This window comes from Chenopodium album, chromosome 12, assembly GCF_948465745.1.
Source record: "Chenopodium album chromosome 12, dcCheAlbu1.1, whole genome shotgun sequence".
In the NCBI taxonomy this organism is placed as follows: domain Eukaryota; kingdom Viridiplantae; phylum Streptophyta; class Magnoliopsida; order Caryophyllales; family Amaranthaceae; genus Chenopodium; species Chenopodium album.
Genome location: NC_137845.1, coordinates 44,370,687 through 44,393,380, shown reverse-complemented (window position 1 = coordinate 44,393,380; position 22,694 = coordinate 44,370,687). Strand labels below are relative to the sequence as shown.

The window sequence follows — 22,694 nt, the reverse complement described above, 5'->3', positions numbered from 1 at the left end:
TTTTGATCTTGAAGTTTAAAAAAGAACATTATTTTTATACATTTAACGTTTAATTCTAGGGAAAAGAGTGTTTCTTACTGTTTTTCAAAACTAATTTATATTTTTTTTGTTGACATAAATGAATGGTTAAGATTTAATATATTATAATGGCTAAAATTTTATAGTAGCCATTGAATTGTCTTCCCAAAATTTCATCTTATTTAATATTGGAAAATTTGGTTGAAGAATTAAACTTATACAGAGTAATGATCTATCTTAATTGATGTTTTCATGGATTTATTACCTTTAGCGTCAAATGATTGGTTTTTTGAAAATTAGAGACAAATCTCACAATTTTTATATCTTCATTTTCATCTTTGTTTTTTCCTCCCTTTTTTTCTTACGGAGTATTTTCTATTATGGAGGTGGAGGCTGATTCAATTTTTTTTTTTTTTTTTTTTTTTTTTTTTTTTTTTTTTTTTTTTTTTTATAAATTTGATGCAAAGTTATTGTTAATAAACTAAAAGCAGATGTTGGTTTTTAATGGAGGTTGGAGAATTGTCAATGACAAGGGGCAAAGTTCAGTTTTTTGGTTTTAGAAACTGAAAAACAGTTTGTTTTAATCATAATCAAGGAGACTTTTTTTTTCCCTCCATTTCTTGGTCAAAATTGAAGTCTATTGGATGAATGGGCAAGATTGATCATTAAAAATATAGGGTCAAAATTAAAACTAATTACAATAGCCACAATTTTATTGTAGCCATTGAATAGTCTTCCTTACATAATACTAGTATACCATTTTTCCTTATTACGTGGCCCGGACGATTCTTCATGTTGCTACTTTTTACACCACTATATAATGTTTTAGTTTGATAATTGTGCTCGACTATTTTAACTGTCTTATGATTGTCACATAATGGTAACAAACAACAGTTATTACCTTAGTTATCAATATTGTTGTGAGGTAATAAAGTATATTAAATGGATAGCTAAAATGATGACACGTGTAATGTAAAACTCGTTGGTCTCTATCTCGGCGTCGTGCTCTGCTTGTTCAGGGTTTTTCAATGGGGATATTTTCGGCGATCATGTAGTGAAATTTTTTTCCTGGAGGCGGATGCACGATACTCCGTGCATCCTTTTTATTTCTTTATTTTTTTTTGTTTTTTTGAAAAAGGCTGAATGAACATTTAGTTGTTCAGTAAAGAACATCTAGTTGTTTTGTAAAGAACATATAACTATTTTATAAAAAACATTACATATAGTTGTTTTTTAATAAACATATAGTTGTTTTAAATTTGTAAAGAACATATAGCTATTTTGTAAAAAAAAAAAAAAAAATCCAATTTTATGTTCTTTATATATATATCTAAAGAATATCCGTAATATTAGTAAAGAACATGATAATATAATGTAATGAACATTATTTTTATTCAACCACTATAATTTAAAGACAAAATTCAAAGAACATTTCAAAATAAACAATTAATTTTATATCACAAATAAAAGTACATTATACTGACAATCAAAAAATATGAAGATAATGAACATTATTTAACATGTTATGTCCTTTACAATTTTATAACATGTTCTTTTCACTTTAACTGAATGTTCTTTACATTTTTATACAATGGTCTTTTATGCTCTTTACAATTATATAACATGTTCTTTTCACTTTAACTAAATGTTCTTTAAAGTTCTATACAATGTTCTTTCCACTTTTTTTTTTTTTTTTTTTTGAAGGGATGCACTATACGGATCATGCATCCGCTTGCAGGACCACGCATTGATCATGTAGTGTCGTATGTCGATGTATGGGTATTAAACATCGACATATTGTTGTTCGAGATACCCTTGTTGATGTTTGCTACTGGTATAGGATTTCATCAAGGAAAGAGGTTGACATTGGGTTGTGTGGGGGGGAGCGACAGTGCCCTTGGCCCTATAGATGTTTTACTTTATTCTTGGGATCGTGGTCGCAATATCTATGTTGACTTGATAGGATAGGATCTTCTCCTTTGACACAGTCTGGACTATCAAACTTTGTTCCTTGACGGGTTGTAGCTGATGCGACTCAAAAGCGGGTCAAATATGAATCTAATTGTCGGGCAATTGGATATGATTTTCTTCCCTTCTCCTTTTCTTCGCTTGGGGAATTAAAGAAGGAGGTTGTTGCATTGCTAAATCGGGTTTAGAAATTCTCGACAACTCAGTACATTGGGGCACATGTTGCTGCTTATATTTTCACTAGGATAGGCGGCTTTGCTATAGCTAGAGGAGAGGGGGGCCATATGGTATCTCAGCTTTCCACTATTTTTTCTTAGGTTGTATGATTTTGTCAGTTTTTAATAATAATAATAATAATAATAATAATAATAATAATAAGGATGTTATAAATCCAACGCCCTGTGTGTGTTTATTAGCTTTTTCCTAACAATAATTTCAATAATTTTTGGTTTGAAAGTCATTTTTTGATTGGTTAAAGGGTGAAATAGATTAATTACGTGTCAAAATAACAATATGTTTATACAAAACAGGTATAGATGGCATAGTGGTATCTTCTTGTCCCAAAGAAAAATAAAAAAAGAAAATATAATAAAAACTGGCATAGTAGTAGCCAGGGCCGTCTCCGGCAATTCGGTGACCCTATTCTAATTATAAAAATTGGGCTCTTAAATTTTTAAAGGACTATTTTTAGATTTTGGATGAATTTTAAAGGGAATTTAATTTTGTTTTGGAAATTAAAAGGCAAAATTAAAGATTTAGGATAAATTTTGTGCATTTTAATTTAGAAATGGTGGTCTTTTAGTTTTACGGGGAAGAAGGTGAAAAGATAAGGTTAAGATTTTTTTCTTGTAATAGAGTCAGCGCTTAGCGCTTTATTTAAAAATAAAATATGTCCAAAGCCGGACTTGGTAGTAGCAGCAAGCCAGCAAGAACTAAATAAGAGTTTGAGTTACGTACAATCAAACAAAGGATCACACATTCACATTCACATTCACATGAATATTATCTAAACAAAGTAGGGAAGTGATTAATAACTGTACCTAGGTGCATACTCGTAGATGTTGCTCCTTTGTCAAACGAGAAACGACAATACAATTAATTCTAACGTGTTTTTGCTCCTTATAACTTAGAATTTCCCTTTTTTATATTATTCTTATTTTTTGTATGCAAAATGATGTAATTATACCTTTTCCTTTCTAGAAAGCTGTCTATATTTTCCTGGTAAGGCACTTCTATAGTACCAACGAAGTTGAATTGGTTCGATTTTGAAAAAATCAACAACAGAAATATGAAAATTTTCAATGGGGTTGGTCCAATGAAAAATATGTATCTAGTCATGCGTTCACTCAAGGACGTTATTGGAAGCTTCATCTATTATTTTTTATGTAATAGCAAGAAACTTTTATTATCATCACATATATTTCATGGTAACACCATAACATCTTTACAATAAAAATTAAAAAATATATATATATAAAACACAACTTTACAATAAATTCTAGATGGTGTAAGAATGCAAGGATGGGGTTTTAGTTTGGACTCTCACAACACCTTTTTTTTTTTTTTTTTTTTTTTTTTTTTTTTTTTTTTTTTTTTTTGACAACACCACAACTAAATTTTTATTAGTATACAAATACATTATATATACCAATACATGTTTAGAAATTTGAGGAAACTTATAACTGCTTTTCCTCCGTGGTATGACTGCTTTTTTTTTAAGGCAAAAGCTAATTAGCGCCCCCAGGACATTAGATAAGAAAATTAAAAGTGAAAATATTAGAATAAAACTAACATTAATTACACTGAACGACGTGTAATTTTGTCATACTTTCCTAACTTAATACTATTTTAACCAATATAGTTATTTCTTATCTAAGGCCCTGGAACACTCATTAGCAAGATCATTTCTTTAAAACATATACAAATCTTTGTATGCGGCTGGCCACATGGTGCGGCAGGTGTTACTTGTAAGGTGTTACTTGTATTCTAGGGTTACTTGTAGGGTGTTACTGGTTTCGATCGGGGTATTACTTATAGATGTTACTTGTATTCTGGGGTTACTTGTAGGGTGTTGCTGGTTTTGACTAGGGGTTACTTGTAGGGTGTTACTGGTTTGATATGGGGGTTTGGTCTAGGGTTACTGAAAAACAAGTAACAACTAGAAGTAACCCATACAAATAACCCCAAAATACAAGTATCACCTACAAGTAATCCATACAAGTAACCCCAAAATACAAGTAACATCTACAAGTGACCCCTGACAAAACCAGTAACACCCTACAAGTAACCCTTGCTGCACCATGTGTCCTGCTGCACTAAAAAAATCTCTGTAAAACATATAATAAATCATAAAAGATGGTAAAATTTTTCGAATGTGTATAATATTAACTACGATAAAAAAAGGATTGAGGAAGTATAATAATTGAGGTGTCAAAATCTCAACTTTAAACAATCCCTGCAACCAAAACCCCATCCTAGCATTCAATCATTTGTACACATTCTCTTCTTTAAAGAAAAAAAAAATTGAATAAAACTTCGCATACATTGAATCTATCTATATAAATCTCTATCTATATAAATCTACACAAAAAGAAACAAATCAATTTTTTGTTAATATCTTGTATTAACACCGGTAAAAAATTTTCTAGAAGGGGGTGATGTATAGTACAATTAAATTTAGAATAGCAAATTTAGACACATGCATAATGGATATAATCTACTTTGATCAACTCTTCCCTCATTTGAAGTATTTTATTAGCCATGTTCAAAGCGGCTGCGCACAATGTCCAATTTCCTAACATCATCCATTATTTCAGCCCTTTCAGGTAACCTACTAGATTTCCCTATTTAGCTTTTTAAATTAATAACTAATACGCACCATATTGATGTAAATGGAATTTTAAGATTATATATTTTCATATATTTGTTTAATCATTTAATATTGACTTTTGGTCCAAAATTTTGACTACTTCACACGGAAGGATGACTATATATATAGAAACGAATGTCTTCTAAATAATAAACCAATTACATTGAAAAAGTTTATTAAGATGGAAAGAAGCAAAACACCAATGCTATGGTTTTCTCTCTTTTTTCTTGTTATCCTTTGCTCATTCTCAATACCCACTTTAGCTCAAGAAGTTGGTAAGAATAACTACACGATTTTGCTCTATCTTTAATTTTGGTCATCGTACTATTCGCCTTTAACCATTCATCTAATAATCCCTTGAATTTCTATTTTTACGTCTTTTAAGGTTAAGCACATAGCAACTGTATTATATATAAATTAGTAAAATTATTTTACTAATTTAACGTAATACATCAATTAATTTACAGGTAATTATACATTGATATGTTATGTTATGTGTTAGGTTTATATGTTAACAAAGTCGTAATCTGTAAATTATTTAATGATGGATGGCAGATGACGAAAGAGATTTTGATTACGTGAAAGGGAGCAAAAGGGGGCCGGAACACTGGGGAGAACTAAGGCCAGCATGGACGAAATGTAACACAGGAGAAATGCAATCACCCATTGATCTATGGCATAGAAGAGTTAAAGTAACACCAAAATCAGAAGAAATTACAAGGTTTTATAAACCCGGTAAAGCAATACTAAAAAACAGAGGTCATGATATTGAGGTATTTATCTTTTATCACCTCATCTTGTATGCGGCCGACCATACTATATGGTCATTGTAAAAGAACAATAGAATTTGTTAAATACACCCGGATGTACTGTATATTCGGGTAATTTGCTCATTAATTAATTTTTACTCATTTAATAAATGAGTATTTTTTTTTTGCTCATTTATAAAATGAGCAAAATTTAATGAGTAAATAATACGGGTTTACAGAACAGACTCTCAAAGAACAAACTTACTCTTATAATACTTAATAAGTAACCTCTGTAATACTCGGGGGTCAGGGGTTACTCGGTTGATTAGGGTTATTCATCCAGTATATTGGTGTGTGTCAACTGGTCACACGTTGTGGCCAGCCACTGCGTTGTTGTATTTATTGTTTCATCAAATTTTTATCTTATCCTCTTTTTAATATAAATGTATTCTATTTATTGTGTCAACAAATTTTATCTAATTAAGTTTTGACATTTATTGTGCATGCATGTATACTAATTTCAATGGAGTGAGATGATGTGGCATTAAAGAAGATGATATGGAAGAGGTAGGGATTAAAAAAAAGGGGGGGGGGGGATTAGGCTTTATAAAGTTAAAGATAATAATAAACATATTAACTTAAATGTGAATTACCTAGTCCAGATAAAAAGAGATCGATTGTTTCAGTTATATCACTAATTGAGACTTAATAACTATAGTCCGATTGAGCAAATGATCTTACATTCTTACCTATATACTATAATAAAAAAATATATAAAACATGCTTTTTTTATGTTTCAAAGAGTCATATGACAAAGTCATATTTGCAATGTCGTCATAAATTAAAATATAAAAAAAATTAATTTCTTTTGTTATGATAGGTCGAGTGGAAAGATGAAAGTAGCAAAATTAAAATCAATGGAACAGATTATATTTTACATCAATCCCACTGGCATTCACCATCAGAGCATACAATCAATGGAAAGAGGTATGTGCCATCATTATAAAGCTAGCAATACCGTGTTTTGGAACAATCCTTTTTAAAACTCTTTGAATCATTGTAAATAGATTATCAATATACTTTGGCTACAATTATATTGGTTGAGCATTAACAATTTTCGTTTGGTATCACTGTGGTTTTGTGTTTTTTAGTTTTTTGTTTTATAAAAAGTATATGATATTATGATGTATGTCCATTTGGTATAGAGCAAGTTTGGGAGAATCATTGTCCAAATGAAATCTCTCCGTATGTACTCTAGGATTTGTTGGCTCTTAATAATTAAATGATGTATGTCCTTTAATGAATCATTAGTTAGTCAAAATTATTATAATCATGATAATTTTGAAAATTAACATCAGAAAATGGGGAGAACTTTTTAATTTTTTTGTTTACTATTTTTGGTTTTTTGTTTAAAAAAAATACAAAATTAAAAATAAAAAACGATGTCTAACAAGACACTTGCCATTTTACAATTAACCTAAAGTATTCCTTAACCCTAAACAAGTAAATTAGAAAAGAGGTAGAAAAGATTCCAACTTGAATCACTAATTTTGTCACTAGATCAAAACCTAATTGTCCCCAACATGTACAAAATTATGGTCTTGAGCATAAAGGTTGTTTAAAGTTTAAGTATCAAAATTCAAGAAAGTTTGTTGTCTACACCAAAATTAGGTATGATTTGGAAGTGCACATTGTTCATCAAAGCAAAGACGGGAAGATTGCTGTAATAGGACGTCTTTACAAGATTGGCAAGCCTAATCAATTCCTCAAAAAGGTAATTATTCATCATGCAAACAAAATATTATCAAAGCCAAAGGCTAAAAATTAAATTAATTAAAAATATATATATATAAATGTTTTAGTAAGTAAATTTTACTCCTTTGACTTGGTCAAATAATTTTATTTCTTATTATTGCAGCTAGAAAAGCAAATTAAGTTAATATCTGATACTTCATTGGAGATAGATGTTGGCTTAGTAAATCCGGCGAAGATCAAGATGAGAGGGAGGAGGTTTTATAGGTACACAGGCTCACTCACCACCCCTCCTTGTACTGAAGGTGTCATTTGGTCTGTCAACACTCAGGTACATCTCATAACTTTTTCGCTTTCTGTTGTATATTCATTACTGAAGTATATTAATTGGGGAAATTCCCTGTTTCTCATGGTGAGAAACGAAATTTGTTTCTCATGGGGGTATTTTCGTGAATAAATCAACAACTTTTTCAATATTGTGGGCTCCACAGTTGAATAAGTTGAAAAAGTTGTTGATTTATTCACAAAAATGCCACCATGAGAAACGAATTCGTTTCTCACTGTGAGAAACCGGGACATCCTCAATTAATTGAAGTATATAAGACTGTGAAAAAACAAATGTGGCCTATATTCAAGGACGAAGGAATTACAGCATGCAAAGCCGAGAGATGGTACTTGAGCAGCTCGTGTAGGGCCGTAGGCTAAGTGTTAGCTAGAACATAACGTGAAATGGATCAATGTGACCATAGCTTCGATCATATATGACTTATGAATTACAGCATGCAAAGCCGAGAGATGGTACTTGGGCAGCTCGTTAGGGCCGTAGGCTAAGTAGTGTTAGCTAGAACATAACATGAAATGGATCAATGTGACCATCGCTTCGATCATATATGACTTATGTATGATATTGTCCGCTCTGTGCCTAACCCGCACGAATTTGTTTTTGGACATTTTCCCAAAAGGCCTCATACAATTTGGAGTATGCTTTTACTTATAAGGAGCTTCTCACTTAATCTTTCTATGTGGGACTTGGGATGAATACCCCAACAACTTACGGCTGAAATTTTGCTGTTGTATTTTCCACAGATTGGGACTGTTTCACAAGATCAAGTAGATTTGCTGCGGGAAGCTGTTCATGATGTAAGTTGTAACTTGCTTATACTCAACTCTATTAATTCGACAACCATCGATACGAGTACATTTTTACTGCTGATTACAATTTGAATAATATGATGAGTTATGTTGCTTCTGTTTCATTACAGCATGCAGAGAAAAACGCGAGACCCTTGCAGCGCATTAATGGAAGGAAGGTGAGCCTCTACGCTCACATGATCAAGAATCGTCAAGATTAAAGCACAATTATACCCACATATTCAAGAATTGTCAAGATTATAGCACAAGGATTACAGATTTCTTCATTACATAATTTACTAGACGTTTTTAAATTTACAATAAGAGTACATATCATTAGTACCCTTTCTTTCATACATTTGTAAACAATCTTAGGTTACTGATTCAAATTGATGTCACATTATTTGTGACAAATAAATATATTGATAATATTCATTAATTCATTGATAATACAGCATAGAAAATTTGTTATCACATTTGTTATACTTCCTCCATTTAATTTAGTTGCATTACTTACTACAACATTTAGGAGGTGTTTGGTATAAAAATTGTAAATGAAATGGAAAGGATTTATAAAAAATAGGTGAAAGGGTAATGATAAACATTGCCTTTACTATATGTTTGGTATCCTAGTGGAATGGAAATAATTTGAGTAGATTGTGATTGAGTAAGGAAACGTATTTGTTTCAACTAGTTTGTCAAGGGTAACAAATTGGGGGATTTTATTATCCTTAGGAAACGGTATTTGTTACTTTTAACACATACCAAACAATTAGAAATGAAAACGCTTAATTGAATCCATTTCCTACATTTAAAATTACTATACCAAACGCCCCCTTAGATCTTAATACTTTTTTCTCCGGCCTCATTGAAGCTACAATAGTATACACTAATTGTTAGTTGAGACAAACTACTACAAGAGGGGTGAATTGTAGTGAGTTCCTAATATAAGTGACAACTTTTCATGGAAATTAAAATCCCTCCAAAGGATTTCAAACACCAAACTAATCCACTATAATAGGGCAACACACCTAGTTACAACCCATCAAACACATATCTTTAGTCACAAGTTCCAAACTGAACTTGCTACTCGGTAAAACCCTATTCTACTTAACTTAAGTTCCAGCCTTAAGTTCCACTGAATCCCGAAACTAATATGATAAAGCTCTTACACTTGGAAAACTTACACTCAAGCACTTTCAAGATTTTCACGCATAAATTAAAACTCACACCTTGCTTAGAATATGAACTCTCCTATTTATAAGAGGTGTTCATACGCTAAGTAGGGTTTTACAAAAAGATAAACTTTGAAATCTTCCGTAGCATTAACAACCCAGTAAGAAATGAATCATTCTATGAAATTTTTTATGAATACCGATCAAATATAGAATTTAGAAAAAGATAGCATTAACAACCCAATAAGAATCATTCTATGAAATTTTTTATGAATACCGATCAAATATAGAATTTAGAAAAAGATAAATATTTTATAAACCAAAGTTTATAAGATAAAATCACTCGAAGATTATTTTCATAAATTAAATCTATCTTTTATGTAACTTCCGATTTTATTTAGCTTGCCAAGTTTTATCACCTTTCTAATAGATTTCATGCTCATTTATCCAACATATACTTACAACATTTCTAATAAAATTAAACTTATCTTAAATCTCAATGAAAGTCTTCAAGTATATCATCGGATTGCAACATCTCTATAATGCTTATTGGAACTTGGATTCTTCGCATACCAGGATTAAAATCCTGTTGTCTTCTTTTCGCCAGTACCTTGCTAGAACTCGCAATCGCAAGTTCCTCTGGAACTTGGCTGTCTTCAACGCAGTCCAAGCTTGTCTCCTTAGTTTGATGTCCATGTGTTCTTGTTAGGGATCACTTCTAGTTTCAGTGTGGAACTCTTCTTCTATTCTTTTTGTCTTTCTCTTACTTCACTAGAAAAGCCAGATTTCCCCTGCTTCAGTCTACTTCACCTGCACTAGTTTAATACTAAAAGAGAAATCTCATTATTGAAGTATGCTTTTTCCATCATCATCACAGCTACTTAAGGTTCAACACTAATATTATTGTAAACTGGGTTACTAATGATTAAAAAACAAAAAAAAAAAAAAAAAAATTACAATCGAAAGATTATATCTGTTCATTCATTTATATCAAGTTTTAATGTAGTTGTGTTAAACTCAAGAATATTGTGGAGAAAACAGCTTAGCCTTTGCATTGATTACCACGACAATATATATACATAATACAAAAGGAAACCTAACAAGCCTAAAACTCCTAACAAGATAAACTTAACATAAATACAATATTAACATATTTAACTAACTGACTTCGAATACTCCCCCTCAAGTTGGAGCATGCAAATCACGAATGCCCAACTTGCGAAAAAGAAAACCAAACTGTTGTCGCCCAAGAGCTTTTGTAAGAATATCTGCCAACTGGTTATGCGTCGAAACATAAGAGGTAGAAATATTACCCTTCAACAACTCATCATGAACAAAATGACAATTTACCTCAATATGCTTCGTGCATTCATGGAACACTGGATTCTTAGCTATATGCAGGGTCGACTGACTATCACAAAACAACTGCATAGGTTTTGAATGATTGACACCATGAACAAACAACAACTGCTTCAGCCATTTCAGCTCACGATTAGTGAATGCCATAGAGCGGTATTCGGCTTGAGCCAAGGATATGGCAATGGTAGGTTGTTTCTTGGTCTTCCAAGAAACAGGGGATCGACCTAGGAACACAAAATAACTTGACAAAGAACGCCGAGTCAAAGGACACGCCGCCCAATCACTATCACAAAACACCATCTAGCGTAAGTTCTGCATTGGTCATAACAAAATACCTTGTCTCGGACTACCCTTAAGATAGCACAAGACATGAACGACCGCATCCCAATGAGAAACCTTAGGAACAATCAAAAACTGTGCCAAAACATGCACTGAGTAACTCAACTCTGGTCGAGTGACCGACAAATATATCAATCGTCCAACCAACCGACGATACTGTTCTGGTTGAGCAAACGGCTCACCGGAAGCATGTGCAAGACGATGGTTCTGCTCCATCGGAGTATCAATGGGTTTACAACCCAACATTCCTGCCTTAGTCAAAATATCTAGAGCATACTTTCGTTGAGAAAGAAAGATGCCTCCGGACTCCGAGCAACTTTAATGCCTAAAAAATACTTAAGCACACCTAAATCCTTTATATAGAAGCATTTGCACAAATAGGCTTTGAACCGAACAATGACATCATGAGAGGAGCCTGCAATAATCAAGTCATCGACATATACAAGAACATACAAAGAGACACTGCCTTGTACATAGCTAAATAGAGAGTAATCAGCATATGAGTTTTTAAACCCAAAAGCTCGCAGAGCACTAGACAACTTTGAAAACCACTGTCAAGCCATATAAAGACTTCCGCAATCTGCAAACTTTTCCAGGTATCGGAGTACCGTATCCTGGAGGAAACTACATATACACTTCTTCATCCAAATCACCATGAAGAAACACATTATGAACATCCATCTGATGTAACTCTCAATTTAAAGATAGATTAACAGCTAATAAAATACGTACCGTACCCATCTTTGCAACAAAAGCAAACGTCTCATTATAATCAACACCTTCAACCTGTCAGTTGCCATGAACAACCAAACGAGCCTTGAGACGTTCCACCTTCGATTTGTCGGTGTACTTGATTTTGTACACCAACCACAACAATAACCCTCTTGTCGGGAGGAAGATCCTCAACGGTCCATGTGCCATTAAGCTCTAAAGCGTCAATCTCATCTTGCATCGCCTTACGCCATCCCATGTCTTTAACCGCCTCTTTGAACGAAGACGGTTCCTTTCCCTTAGTGATTGTCGCCAGGAAACACCTGTGTCTCATAGAAAAACGATTATATTCAACATGACAAGCTATAGGGAAAGGTTTACCTGAGGAATGTGATTGAGGAGGGACGACAGCTGATGTAGCGGGGTCTATATTTTCAATGATGAAGGTATGAGTAACATAATTACGATGCCACGAAGGAGGTCGTTTTTCACGATGACCACGACCCAAATTATCCGACAAACTCTTCCTCAAATATTCTGGCAAAATATAAATATTTTCACCGTCTAATTCTTGCTCAACAACACAATGTGGTCACTCGACATCACCAACACCACCAATAGTCGACGGACCACCATCTAAGGCCACCACCGACTGCTAGACAACCTCAGGCGAACTGGTGGCTGGCTCAGTCTGGGCAGGCAGCACAGCACGTAGCTGTTGGGGCTGTGCAGTGCTGCTATGCTGTCCCGTGGCTGCGCTCCCAGCACGCTGGTCTGAGGTGCTGCTGCCTCGGCCTACGGGCGCAGGATATCCTACAGGCTGGTCACCACAACTTGCGGACGCGGGGCTGTGGGGCTGGTGCAACAGCCGTGGCACCCCCCGTGTGACCACCACCCAAAAATAATTCATCCCCACCGTCATCCTCCCATATCGGAGGTTGAGAAAAATACTGTTGCCACAATAATTTCTGTTCATCCGGAAGAGACTCCAGATACGGGAATTTATCCCCAAAAAACTGAACAGCTCGACTCACAAAAAATCATTCATCTCTAAATCATAAAGACGCTAACCTTTCTTACCATGAGGATAACCAACAAAAATACATTTTCGGGAATGAGAATCAAAGTTATCTTTAATCCGAGGACGATTAGCAACATAAGCAAGACAACCAAAAACACGCAAACTATCATATGAGGGTCTTTGACCAAATAAACTCTCATGAGGTGTTTTGCCTTTCAGAACCGGAGTAGGTGTGCGATTAATGAGATGTATCTCCGTCATAACACACTCACCCCAAAAATATTTCGGCAACTTAGCCTGAAACCGTAGAGCACGAGCCACGTTAAAAATATGAAGATGTTTCCATTTAACTTGACCATTCTGTTGATCCATGTCCACACATGACGTCTGATGTAAAATACCTTTCTTAGCAAAGAAAGACCCCAAACTGAGAAACTCTTGGTCGTTGTCACTACGGACCACCTTCACCGTACGACCAAATTTAGTCTTAGCCATAGCAAAAAACTCACAAACCAACTGTGAAGCTTCGTATATTCCAACCATCAAAAACACCCAAGTAGCAAGAGAAAAATCATTTAGAAAATAACTAGCACCATTGCTAGAAACAATCTTATTTGGACCCCAAATATCACAATGAATCAAATCGAATATACTAGATTCCCTATTCGTACTCAATGGAAAAGAGTTGCGGGGTTGCTTTCCCATAAAACAAATATCACAATCAAACAAACAACCAGAAGAACTATTTTGACCATGAGAGTTATGAGAAAGCCCCGGAAGAGAACTAATCACTTGCATCGATAGATGACCAAGACGTTTGTGCCATAACTAACTCGCATATGAAATCACCACTTTGTTTCCCTGAGGATTCCGAGCACGAACCGAACGAAAAATATAGAGCCCATCACACTGCTCTCCCGCTCCAACTTGTTCCTCAAACTACGGTCATGAATAATGCATAGCCTGTCAGTGAACATAACAAAATAGCTCTGTTTTTCTAACAACTGAGACACAGAAAATAAGTTTCATTTCAGAGAAGGTACATAAAGAACATTATCAAGAGCTAAATTATCATACAGAATAACTCTCCCTTCTTTTGTAGTAGTAGTGATCTTCCCATTAGGCAAACCAACAGACGACGAAATATCAGATAAATTAGTGAATAAGTCAATATTACCAGACATATGATTTGAAGCTCATGTATCAATGAGCCAATCAACAGAATTATAGGTGCGATTAGACGAAGAACTCGAGCGTTGAACGATAGCTAGAAGATCTTTCCATTACTCATCGGTAATAGTAGGAACACTCCTACAATTTGCTTCAGTAATATGCTCAAATGCGCGGTTAGATTGAGCCCCCATTGAAAGAGAACACCAATCTATCTCAACAGCAAAATAACTCAAACGATAGCAAAAATCCAATAAACACAAAAATCCAATAAACACAATAGAGCACCAACCACACACACCAAAATCAAATAAATCACCAAATATAACCAAACTTCACCAAATATAACCAAACTTCATTAAATATCACTAAGAAACACTATAATACTCTGTGTAGCACAAAGTCCATCAAATTGCAGAAATACCACTACAATTGCACAAACCAAGTAAAAAATGAAGGATACCCAACTTGCTCCCACAAGAGATATAGCAGCAAGTATGAATAAAAAAAAAATAAGAGCCACTAATTGGAATATCCTCTGATAAAAGGATACTACTATAATGCACTAACTATTTCTTCCTCTGATTAAAAAAAATAGTAAGTACCAACCTTAACAATGCAATGAATAAACCAAACACCTTGGCAGTAGCACACTGCAACTCGGCAGCTAGCGCACCAAACCCAAACCAACAAGTGCAACACGCACTTGAATGAAACCAAACCAAACAAAAACCAATAGCACACATGACTCGCACAGAAGTAGCGCACACCAACAACTCACAACACCAACAAGGCACCACAACAACCAAACATAGAACAACAGACGCACAAGCTGCCAAAGAACTCAGAGCACGCACACACACTCCTTGCACACCACACCCGTAGCTCACGCACACACTGCCCACATCAACAACAACCCACGCAACACACACGTACCACGAAACACACCATCGAAGCATACATGCACTACGCAAGCACACAAGCACACCACACAATAATCACAGCAGCACCACGCAACAACCGCAGCACCACGGAACACCCCAAGCAGCGCACACACCGATGCACACCACTCACACCGAGCACTACAAATCGCAGCACTCAAACAATGCAACTCACGAAATTAGGGTTTGTAATCCTAATTCCGAAACCACAAATAACAGGGAAAATTTAAAAAAAAAATTTGAGGAAAAAAACCAAGAAATTGAAGCCGTAATTTCTGTAAATAAATGCGGAAATAAATTGACGAACAAACCAAGATTGAAAATTTCTCTAGAAAATAGAGAGGCGTGATACCATGTTAAACTCAAGAATATTGTGGAGAAAACGGCATAGCCTTTGCATTGATTACCACGACAATATATATACACAATACAAAAGGAAATCTAACAAGCCTAAAACTCCTAACAAGATAAACTTAACATAAATACAATATTAACATATTTAACCAACTGACTTCGAGTAATTTGCAGTTAATTGCTTAATATATGTAGCTTACATGTTAAGCCTTAGTGTATAGTACTTGGGATGATGTTATGAGCCATAATCCCGTAGCTTGTATATATATATACTTTTACTTACTCTAATATGATATGCACATCACTATTCTCTGTATTCTTGACATGGTATCAGAGCCTCTATAATCTACACTCTAAAACACAAACCCTAAACCCTAAATTTTTGAAAAAAAATTTTCCCTGCTAATTATCTGAAATTTTTTCTCTAATTCTCTGCTTGCTTGATCGTAATGGGTGACAAAGGAAAACTTGACTCAACTTCCCCCTTTTACCTTGGCGCTAGTGACCAACCGGGAAACCTGATCACACATGTGGTCTTGAAGGCCGACAACTACCTCACTTGGTCTCGAGCAATTACCCTCTCATTGAAATCTCGAAGGAAATACGGATTTATCGATGGAACCATCGGTAAACCGCCGGAGAAGAAGAAATTACTTGACTGGGATACCGTGAACTCCATGTTAGTTTCATAGATTTTGTGTTCTATTGACCCAAAACTAGCATCGTCCATCCCTTATTTCGAGGAGGCGAAGAAACTCTGGGATTATTTGGAGAAGAAGTTTTGCAAGGCTAGTGGACCTCGTTTCCAGCAATTACGCACCTCTATCACTAATTGCAAGCAATCTAAAACTATGTCTGTCGAGGAGTATTATACTACTTTAATGGGGTATTTTGATGATCTTCTCCGTCTCAAGCCCCTTATGGCTGTGAATATGGAAATTGTACATATAATGTAGCTGAGAAGTATGAACTTGATAGAGAAGAGGAGAAATTACACCAATATTTGATCGGAATTGATGATGATAAATACTTTGTTGTGCGCACTAACCTCTTGTCTCAACAACCTCCGCCGACCCTTGATCTTGCTTACCAAACTTTCCTTCAGGAGGAACATTCCCGTGGCATTGTTCAAGGGAAGGCGCATATGGAGAAAGCCGAGGCACATGTCTTTGCTCTTACCTCTAATCGGCATTCTTTTCAATCAACTCCTCGGATTGATAAATCAAAGTTGTTTTGCTCTCATTGTAAACGATCGGGACATGATAATTCCGGTTGCTTCATACTCCACGGCTACCCCGATTAGTGGCTGAAAAAATTCGGAAAAAAGGGAGGTGCTGCGACCTCTAATCAGCAACCTACAGGCCATGGAAGCAGGTCTCCTGCTATGGCTGCTGCCCCTGCTTCTTCTCTTGCTACTGCTGCCGTGGATTCCACCAAGCTAAGGGCTCGGGCTAATGCTGTGGGCAGTTCACTTGGTGCTTCTTCCAGGCCCTCCCATGATACTTTTGCCGCTTTGTCAGACCTCCAACCCAAACATGTTCGTATGTTGTTAAATATGGTTAATAGTCACCAACAAGATAAGATGACCGGTGAGCCTATTTCTTTGCCTTGGATAGTCGATACTGGTGCTTCTCATCATGTTACCGGGAATGACTCTTGTTTGATGAATGCGCAATATATTTCTCCTTTTCCCGTCGGCCTCCCGGATGGTGCTCATGCTATGGCTACTAAGGAGGGTCGAGTGTGTTTAGCAGATGACATTATACTTGAGAATGTTTTATTTGTTCCCAAATTACATTGCAATTTAATATCGGTGTCTAAAATGATTGATGACTCTAAATGTTTTGTCCAATTCATTGACTCCTTATGTGCTGTACATGTTCAACACTCGGGGAGCCTGATTGGAGCCGGTGAACGGATATATGGACTATACTACTTCCGGGGAATTCCTAAAGTATGTGCGGTGACCGATCTAGAAGTATCTACCTTTGAGTTGTGGCATCGTCGTATGGGGGATCCGTCGGACAACATTGTCAAGTTAGTGCTTGCTATTAGTGGTAGTTCTAGTAGTAAATCATTGAATAAAGCTTGTACTGTGTGCCTGCAAGCTAAACAATCACGGGATAGTTTTTCTATTATTGATAGTAGAGTTAGTCGTATTTTTGAAATGATACATTGTGATTTGTGGAGGTCTTATAAGATTCCTTCTACTTGTGGTGCTCACTAATTTTTTTATTGTTGATGACTATTCGAAAGGTGTTTGGGTTTATTTATTGAATGACAAAACTGAAGTTTATTCTTCCTTTTGCTTTTTCTTTGCTAAGATTAAATGTCAATTTGATGTCACTGTGAAATGTGTGCGGAGTGATAATGATACAGAATTTAAACCCATGATCCCTTATTTTGATGAACATGGCATTCTCTTTCAAACTTCTTGTGTCGGTACACCACAACAAAATGGGAGGGTAGAGCGTAAACACCAACATATTTTAAATGTTAGTCGTGCTTTGATATTTCAAGGAAATTTGTCGATAGCTTTTTGGGGAGAATGTGTTCTTGGGGCGGTTTATTTAATTAGCCGTTTGTTAGCCAATAAAACCCCATATGACCTTCTTTTTGGCAAAGAACCTTCTTTTGATGAATTACGGGTGTTTAGTTGTCTTTGTTTTGCTCATAACCAAAAAGCTAAGGGTGACAAATTTGCTCCTAGGAGCCGTAAGTGTGTCTTTGTGGGTTATCCTCATGGCAAGAAGGGTTGGAAGGTGTATGACTTAGAGATGGGTGATATTTTTGTCTCATGTGATGTTAAGTTTCATGAAAATGAATTCCCATTTATGCATAGTGAAGAACCGAATGATCCTCATGTTAGTGCCAAAAGGGTGTCTATTGTTGAAAGGGGGGTTGATGTTGATTTTTTGGATGATCTTGAACATGTGCTCGAAATTGGTGAAGCTTATACTGTGCATGGTTCTAATGAAAGCAGCCTGCAACCCCCTTCACCACCTGCTACTGCTGCTGTACTTGTTTCTACTGGTAGCTCGGGGACATCTGTTGCCTCGGGGTTGGATGCTGTTGGCAGCATGCTTCGCAGCTCCCTGCAGCTGCCAGCATAGACCGTAGCCACCCCGCGGCTTCTTCTTCCTCTTCCACTAAAGGCAGTCCGCAAGGTAGCACAATGGCTACTATGGACTCTCCTCCTCATGCTTTGGGGCGTGGACAGCGTCCTAAGCATCCTCTGAATTGGCACAAAGATTATGTTGCACATGTTATCTCTAGTCCATCTATCTCCTCTCGTTCATCTTCTGCTCCATGCTCCTCAGCTACTCCCTATCCTTTAGCACATTTTGTGAATTGTGATAAATTTTCTGTGCGACATCGTGTCTTTATTGCAGCTGTGGATACTATTGTAGAGCCACGTAACTTCAAGGAGGCTATGAAAGATGAAGGGTGGAGAGAGGCGATGCAAAAAGAAATTTCTACTTTAGAAAATAATCACACATGGGTGATGGAGAAATTACCTCCGAGAAAGAAGGCTCTTGGATGCAGATGGGTCTACAAAGTCAAACTCAATTCTGATGGTACTATTGAAAGGTTGAAGGCTCGTCTTGTTATTTTTGGTAATCATCAGGTTAAGGGTATCGATTATAACGAGACATTTGCTCTTGTTGCTAAAATGGTGATTGTTCGTGCTTTTCTTGCTGTTACTGCTGCGAAAAATTGGGAACTGCATCAAATGGATGTTCACAACGCTTTTCTCCACGGTGATCTTGATGAGGAGGTTTATATGACACCTCCACCTGGTTTTCATGGTACTTAACTGGGTTTGGTGTGTCATCTTCGTAAGTCTTTGTATAGTCTCCAGCAAGCACCTCGTTGTTGGTTTTCTAAGTTAGCTACCTCTCTGAAAAGGTACGGTTTTTTACAGTCGTCTCTAATTACTCTCTATTTACTCTGCAAACTGGGTCTGTTCAACTTAGTGTTCTGGTATATGTTGATGACTTGATAATTTCTGGAAATGATTCTCTGCAATTTCATCATTCAAGTCATATTTTAGTGACTGCTTTCATATGAATGATTTGGGTGTTTTGAAGTATTTTCTTGGTATTGAGGTTGCACGGAGTCCAGAGGGCATATTCTTATGTCAACGGAAATATACCCTTGATATTATTGCAGAGTCTGGTTTACTTGAGGCACCCCTGGCAGGTACTCCTATTGAGCAGAATCATACTCTAGCAAAATCAGAGACACCTCTTCTTTCTGATCCTGAAATGTATCGACGTCTTGTTGGTCGTCTCATTTATTTGTCTTTCACTAGGCCAGATTTGGCATATACAATCCACATTCTATCTCAATTTATGCAGCAACCTCGCCAAGCCGCACTTTGTACGGTTCATTACTTGAAGGGTTGTCCGATTCAAGGTATTCTATTGAGTTTAGATTGTGATTTACATTTGACAGGCTGGTGTGATTTAGATTGGGCTAGTAGTCCTCTGATCAGACGGTCTCTTTCTGGTTGGTTGGTGTTTCTTAGTGGTTCACCTATTTCTTTGAAGACTAAAAAGCAACATATTGTTGCTAAGTCTTCATCAGAGGCAAAGTATCACTCGATGTCTAAAATCACTGATGAGTTAAAGTGGTTGAAGGCATTACTTCTCAGTTTGGGAGTTTCGCATCCACGTGCGATGAGTTTGTTTTGTGATAGTCAATCGGCGTTATATTGAGCATAATGCAGTGTTCGACGAGTGTACTAAGCATATCGAGGTTGATTGTCATTATGTTAGGGATGCTATTCGGGACGACATTATTAATCCGTCATATGTGAAGACTACCAAACAACTAGCTGGTATATTCACTAAGGCACTAAGAAAAAACCAATTTCTGTATTTACTTGGCAAGTTGGGCATTTGTGATTTGCATGCCCCAACATGAGGGGGGGGGGGTGTTAAGCCTTAGTGTATAGTACATTGACCGATGTTATGAGCCCTAATCACATAGCTTGTATATATATACTTGTACACACTCTAATATGATATACACATCTCCATTCTCTATAATCTCTCTATTCTTGACATTACCTTCTTTTTTTCTAATTTAATTTTTTGTGCCCATTTTGTTCCATGTTATTATATTAACAATTTCCTCCACAATAATACTCCGTATAATTTTGTTTTTTTGGCTGCCAAAATTTATTTGTAGTAATCCATATATATCTTGTGCATTACAGAAAGTAAAAACTAAAAAGATATAATAAGATATAATTAAGGATAAAAGTAAAACAAAACGTTAATTTTTCCATTTCTTGTGCATTACGGAAAGTAAAAAGGTCGGTCTCCGTTACCAACAATTGAATCTAATATATATATATATATATATATATATATATATATATATATATATATATATATATATATAAATGAGAGTTTTTTTCCGAGTTTTTAGAGAGCCACGTAGGATTTAATTTTCTCAGCGCGCCATGTAGGATTATAAATCTTAGTAATAGCCAATTAAATAAGAGATTATTAATTTCTTTTAGAATTAAATAATTCAAATGCCATGTAAGCAAAATTGGCGAATGAGATTTTTAAGTTTAAATTAATTAAATATTATCTTTTAATATTAGGAATTTTACCTAAATATATAACAAATTTTAGCTCATAAATACAAAAAAAAAAAAAAAATCAAATAAACCGTGCATTGTACGGGCTTCATCTAGTATAATTATATAAATAAATACAACCTTCCATCCATCAAACTGCATGCTTTCTAGGAAGGGACACCTCGTTCTTTTTTTTTTTTAAATGAATTTATCAAGACGATTTTTCTGATTATGTGTTCGTCTTCGCTGCGATCTTTTTTCTGCAACTCGATTGAATGGCAATGAGGTATTAATTTCTGTCAATTAAATATATTGTTACTCTTTGAATTATTTCTGTTTTGTGCTTCGGATTTGTAGATTTCGCAGTTCTTTAGTTTTCTAAGCAAAAACGATTAAAGATTTTTGATATCGGTGTATGGCAAACGCATATCCCTAGAGCGTAAAGTACTTGTAGTAGTAATCTATCCATACAATGTGGTGTCTTTTCTTGTCGCAAAGAGATCGAGATTGAGTAAGCAAAAGATAGAGAGCGATACAAACACACTACAAACAAATCAAAATAGGAATCGAAGCATATCAAATACGGAAAATACACTACGTAGTATAGATTGATTACTATTATTGTTCTTTCTCTCAAAGATTATACATTTGCCATGTACTGATACGCAGTGGCGGATCTTGAAGGTTTTTGTTTCAGGGGCCAAAATTTTCTAACATAATTGTATGCAATATGCATGTCTTAAAAAAAATATAATATAATAAGCTTATAAAAATTATTAATAAATTTAATGCGAATTTGTAATAGATGGTAAGGGGTATAAAATATTTTTGGCTAAAAACTAATCAAAATAACTTACCAATTTGATTGCACCAAAAAACAATCGAATTACCGTATATTGATAATTTGTTTGGTTTTAGCCAACAATTGCTATTTTGACATGTAATTTGGAAAAAGTGCTTAATTATATTAAATGTAATCGTAGGAGGGTGGGGGTGGGGGGGGGGGGGACATGGGGTTGTGGGTTGTCAGACTTTAATTATTTGGGAATTGGGTTGCTTTCTTAGGTGAATAAAAAGAGACTTAGCTTGTTGTATTTATTGGGCCATTCTTATTGGACTAAGCGCATGCAAATATCAGCCTTTTACTCCATTTTACTACAAAAAAATTTCCCAAATCCAACAGGGGCCAAGCCCCACTGAGCCCCTTAAATAATCCGCCCCTGCTGATACGTAACTTGGTACCATTATATATTGTTAGTAAAGTTTTGTTATATATCAAATTCTTAAAATTGCTCAATTTTGTTAGAGGTATGCGATTATATGCTGTTAAGCCCGTATATATTTATTGTATTTAGTTTGTTAACGGGCTATGTTTAGGCCCTTGGCTTAGGTTGTATATATACCTTGTTTACACTCAATACAAACTAAGAATTCACATTCTTGACATGGTATCAGGCCAAAACCTTAAAAACCCTAAATTTAAAAAATAAAAATAAAAAATTAAACACAGCAAATTCAATGCTCGATCATCATCTTCATCA

At 35.3% G+C, this 22,694-nt stretch overlaps 1 protein-coding gene across 1 annotated transcript; it reads left to right on the top strand.

Annotated features, from left to right (window-relative positions):
• The first annotated feature begins 5,027 nt into the window (after positions 1-5,027).
• LOC145572441 (alpha carbonic anhydrase 7-like) lies at positions 5,028-8,854 on the top strand. The gene is made up of 7 exons (XM_081631416.1): positions 5,028-5,130; positions 5,411-5,628; positions 6,485-6,591; positions 7,276-7,378; positions 7,523-7,687; positions 8,443-8,496; positions 8,619-8,854. Exons 1-7 carry the CDS (start codon positions 5,037-5,039, stop codon positions 8,706-8,708), a joined length of 831 nt encoding a protein of 276 aa, XP_081487542.1. The 5' UTR covers positions 5,028-5,036; the 3' UTR covers positions 8,709-8,854.
• Positions 8,855-22,694: the final 13,840 nt, after the last annotated feature.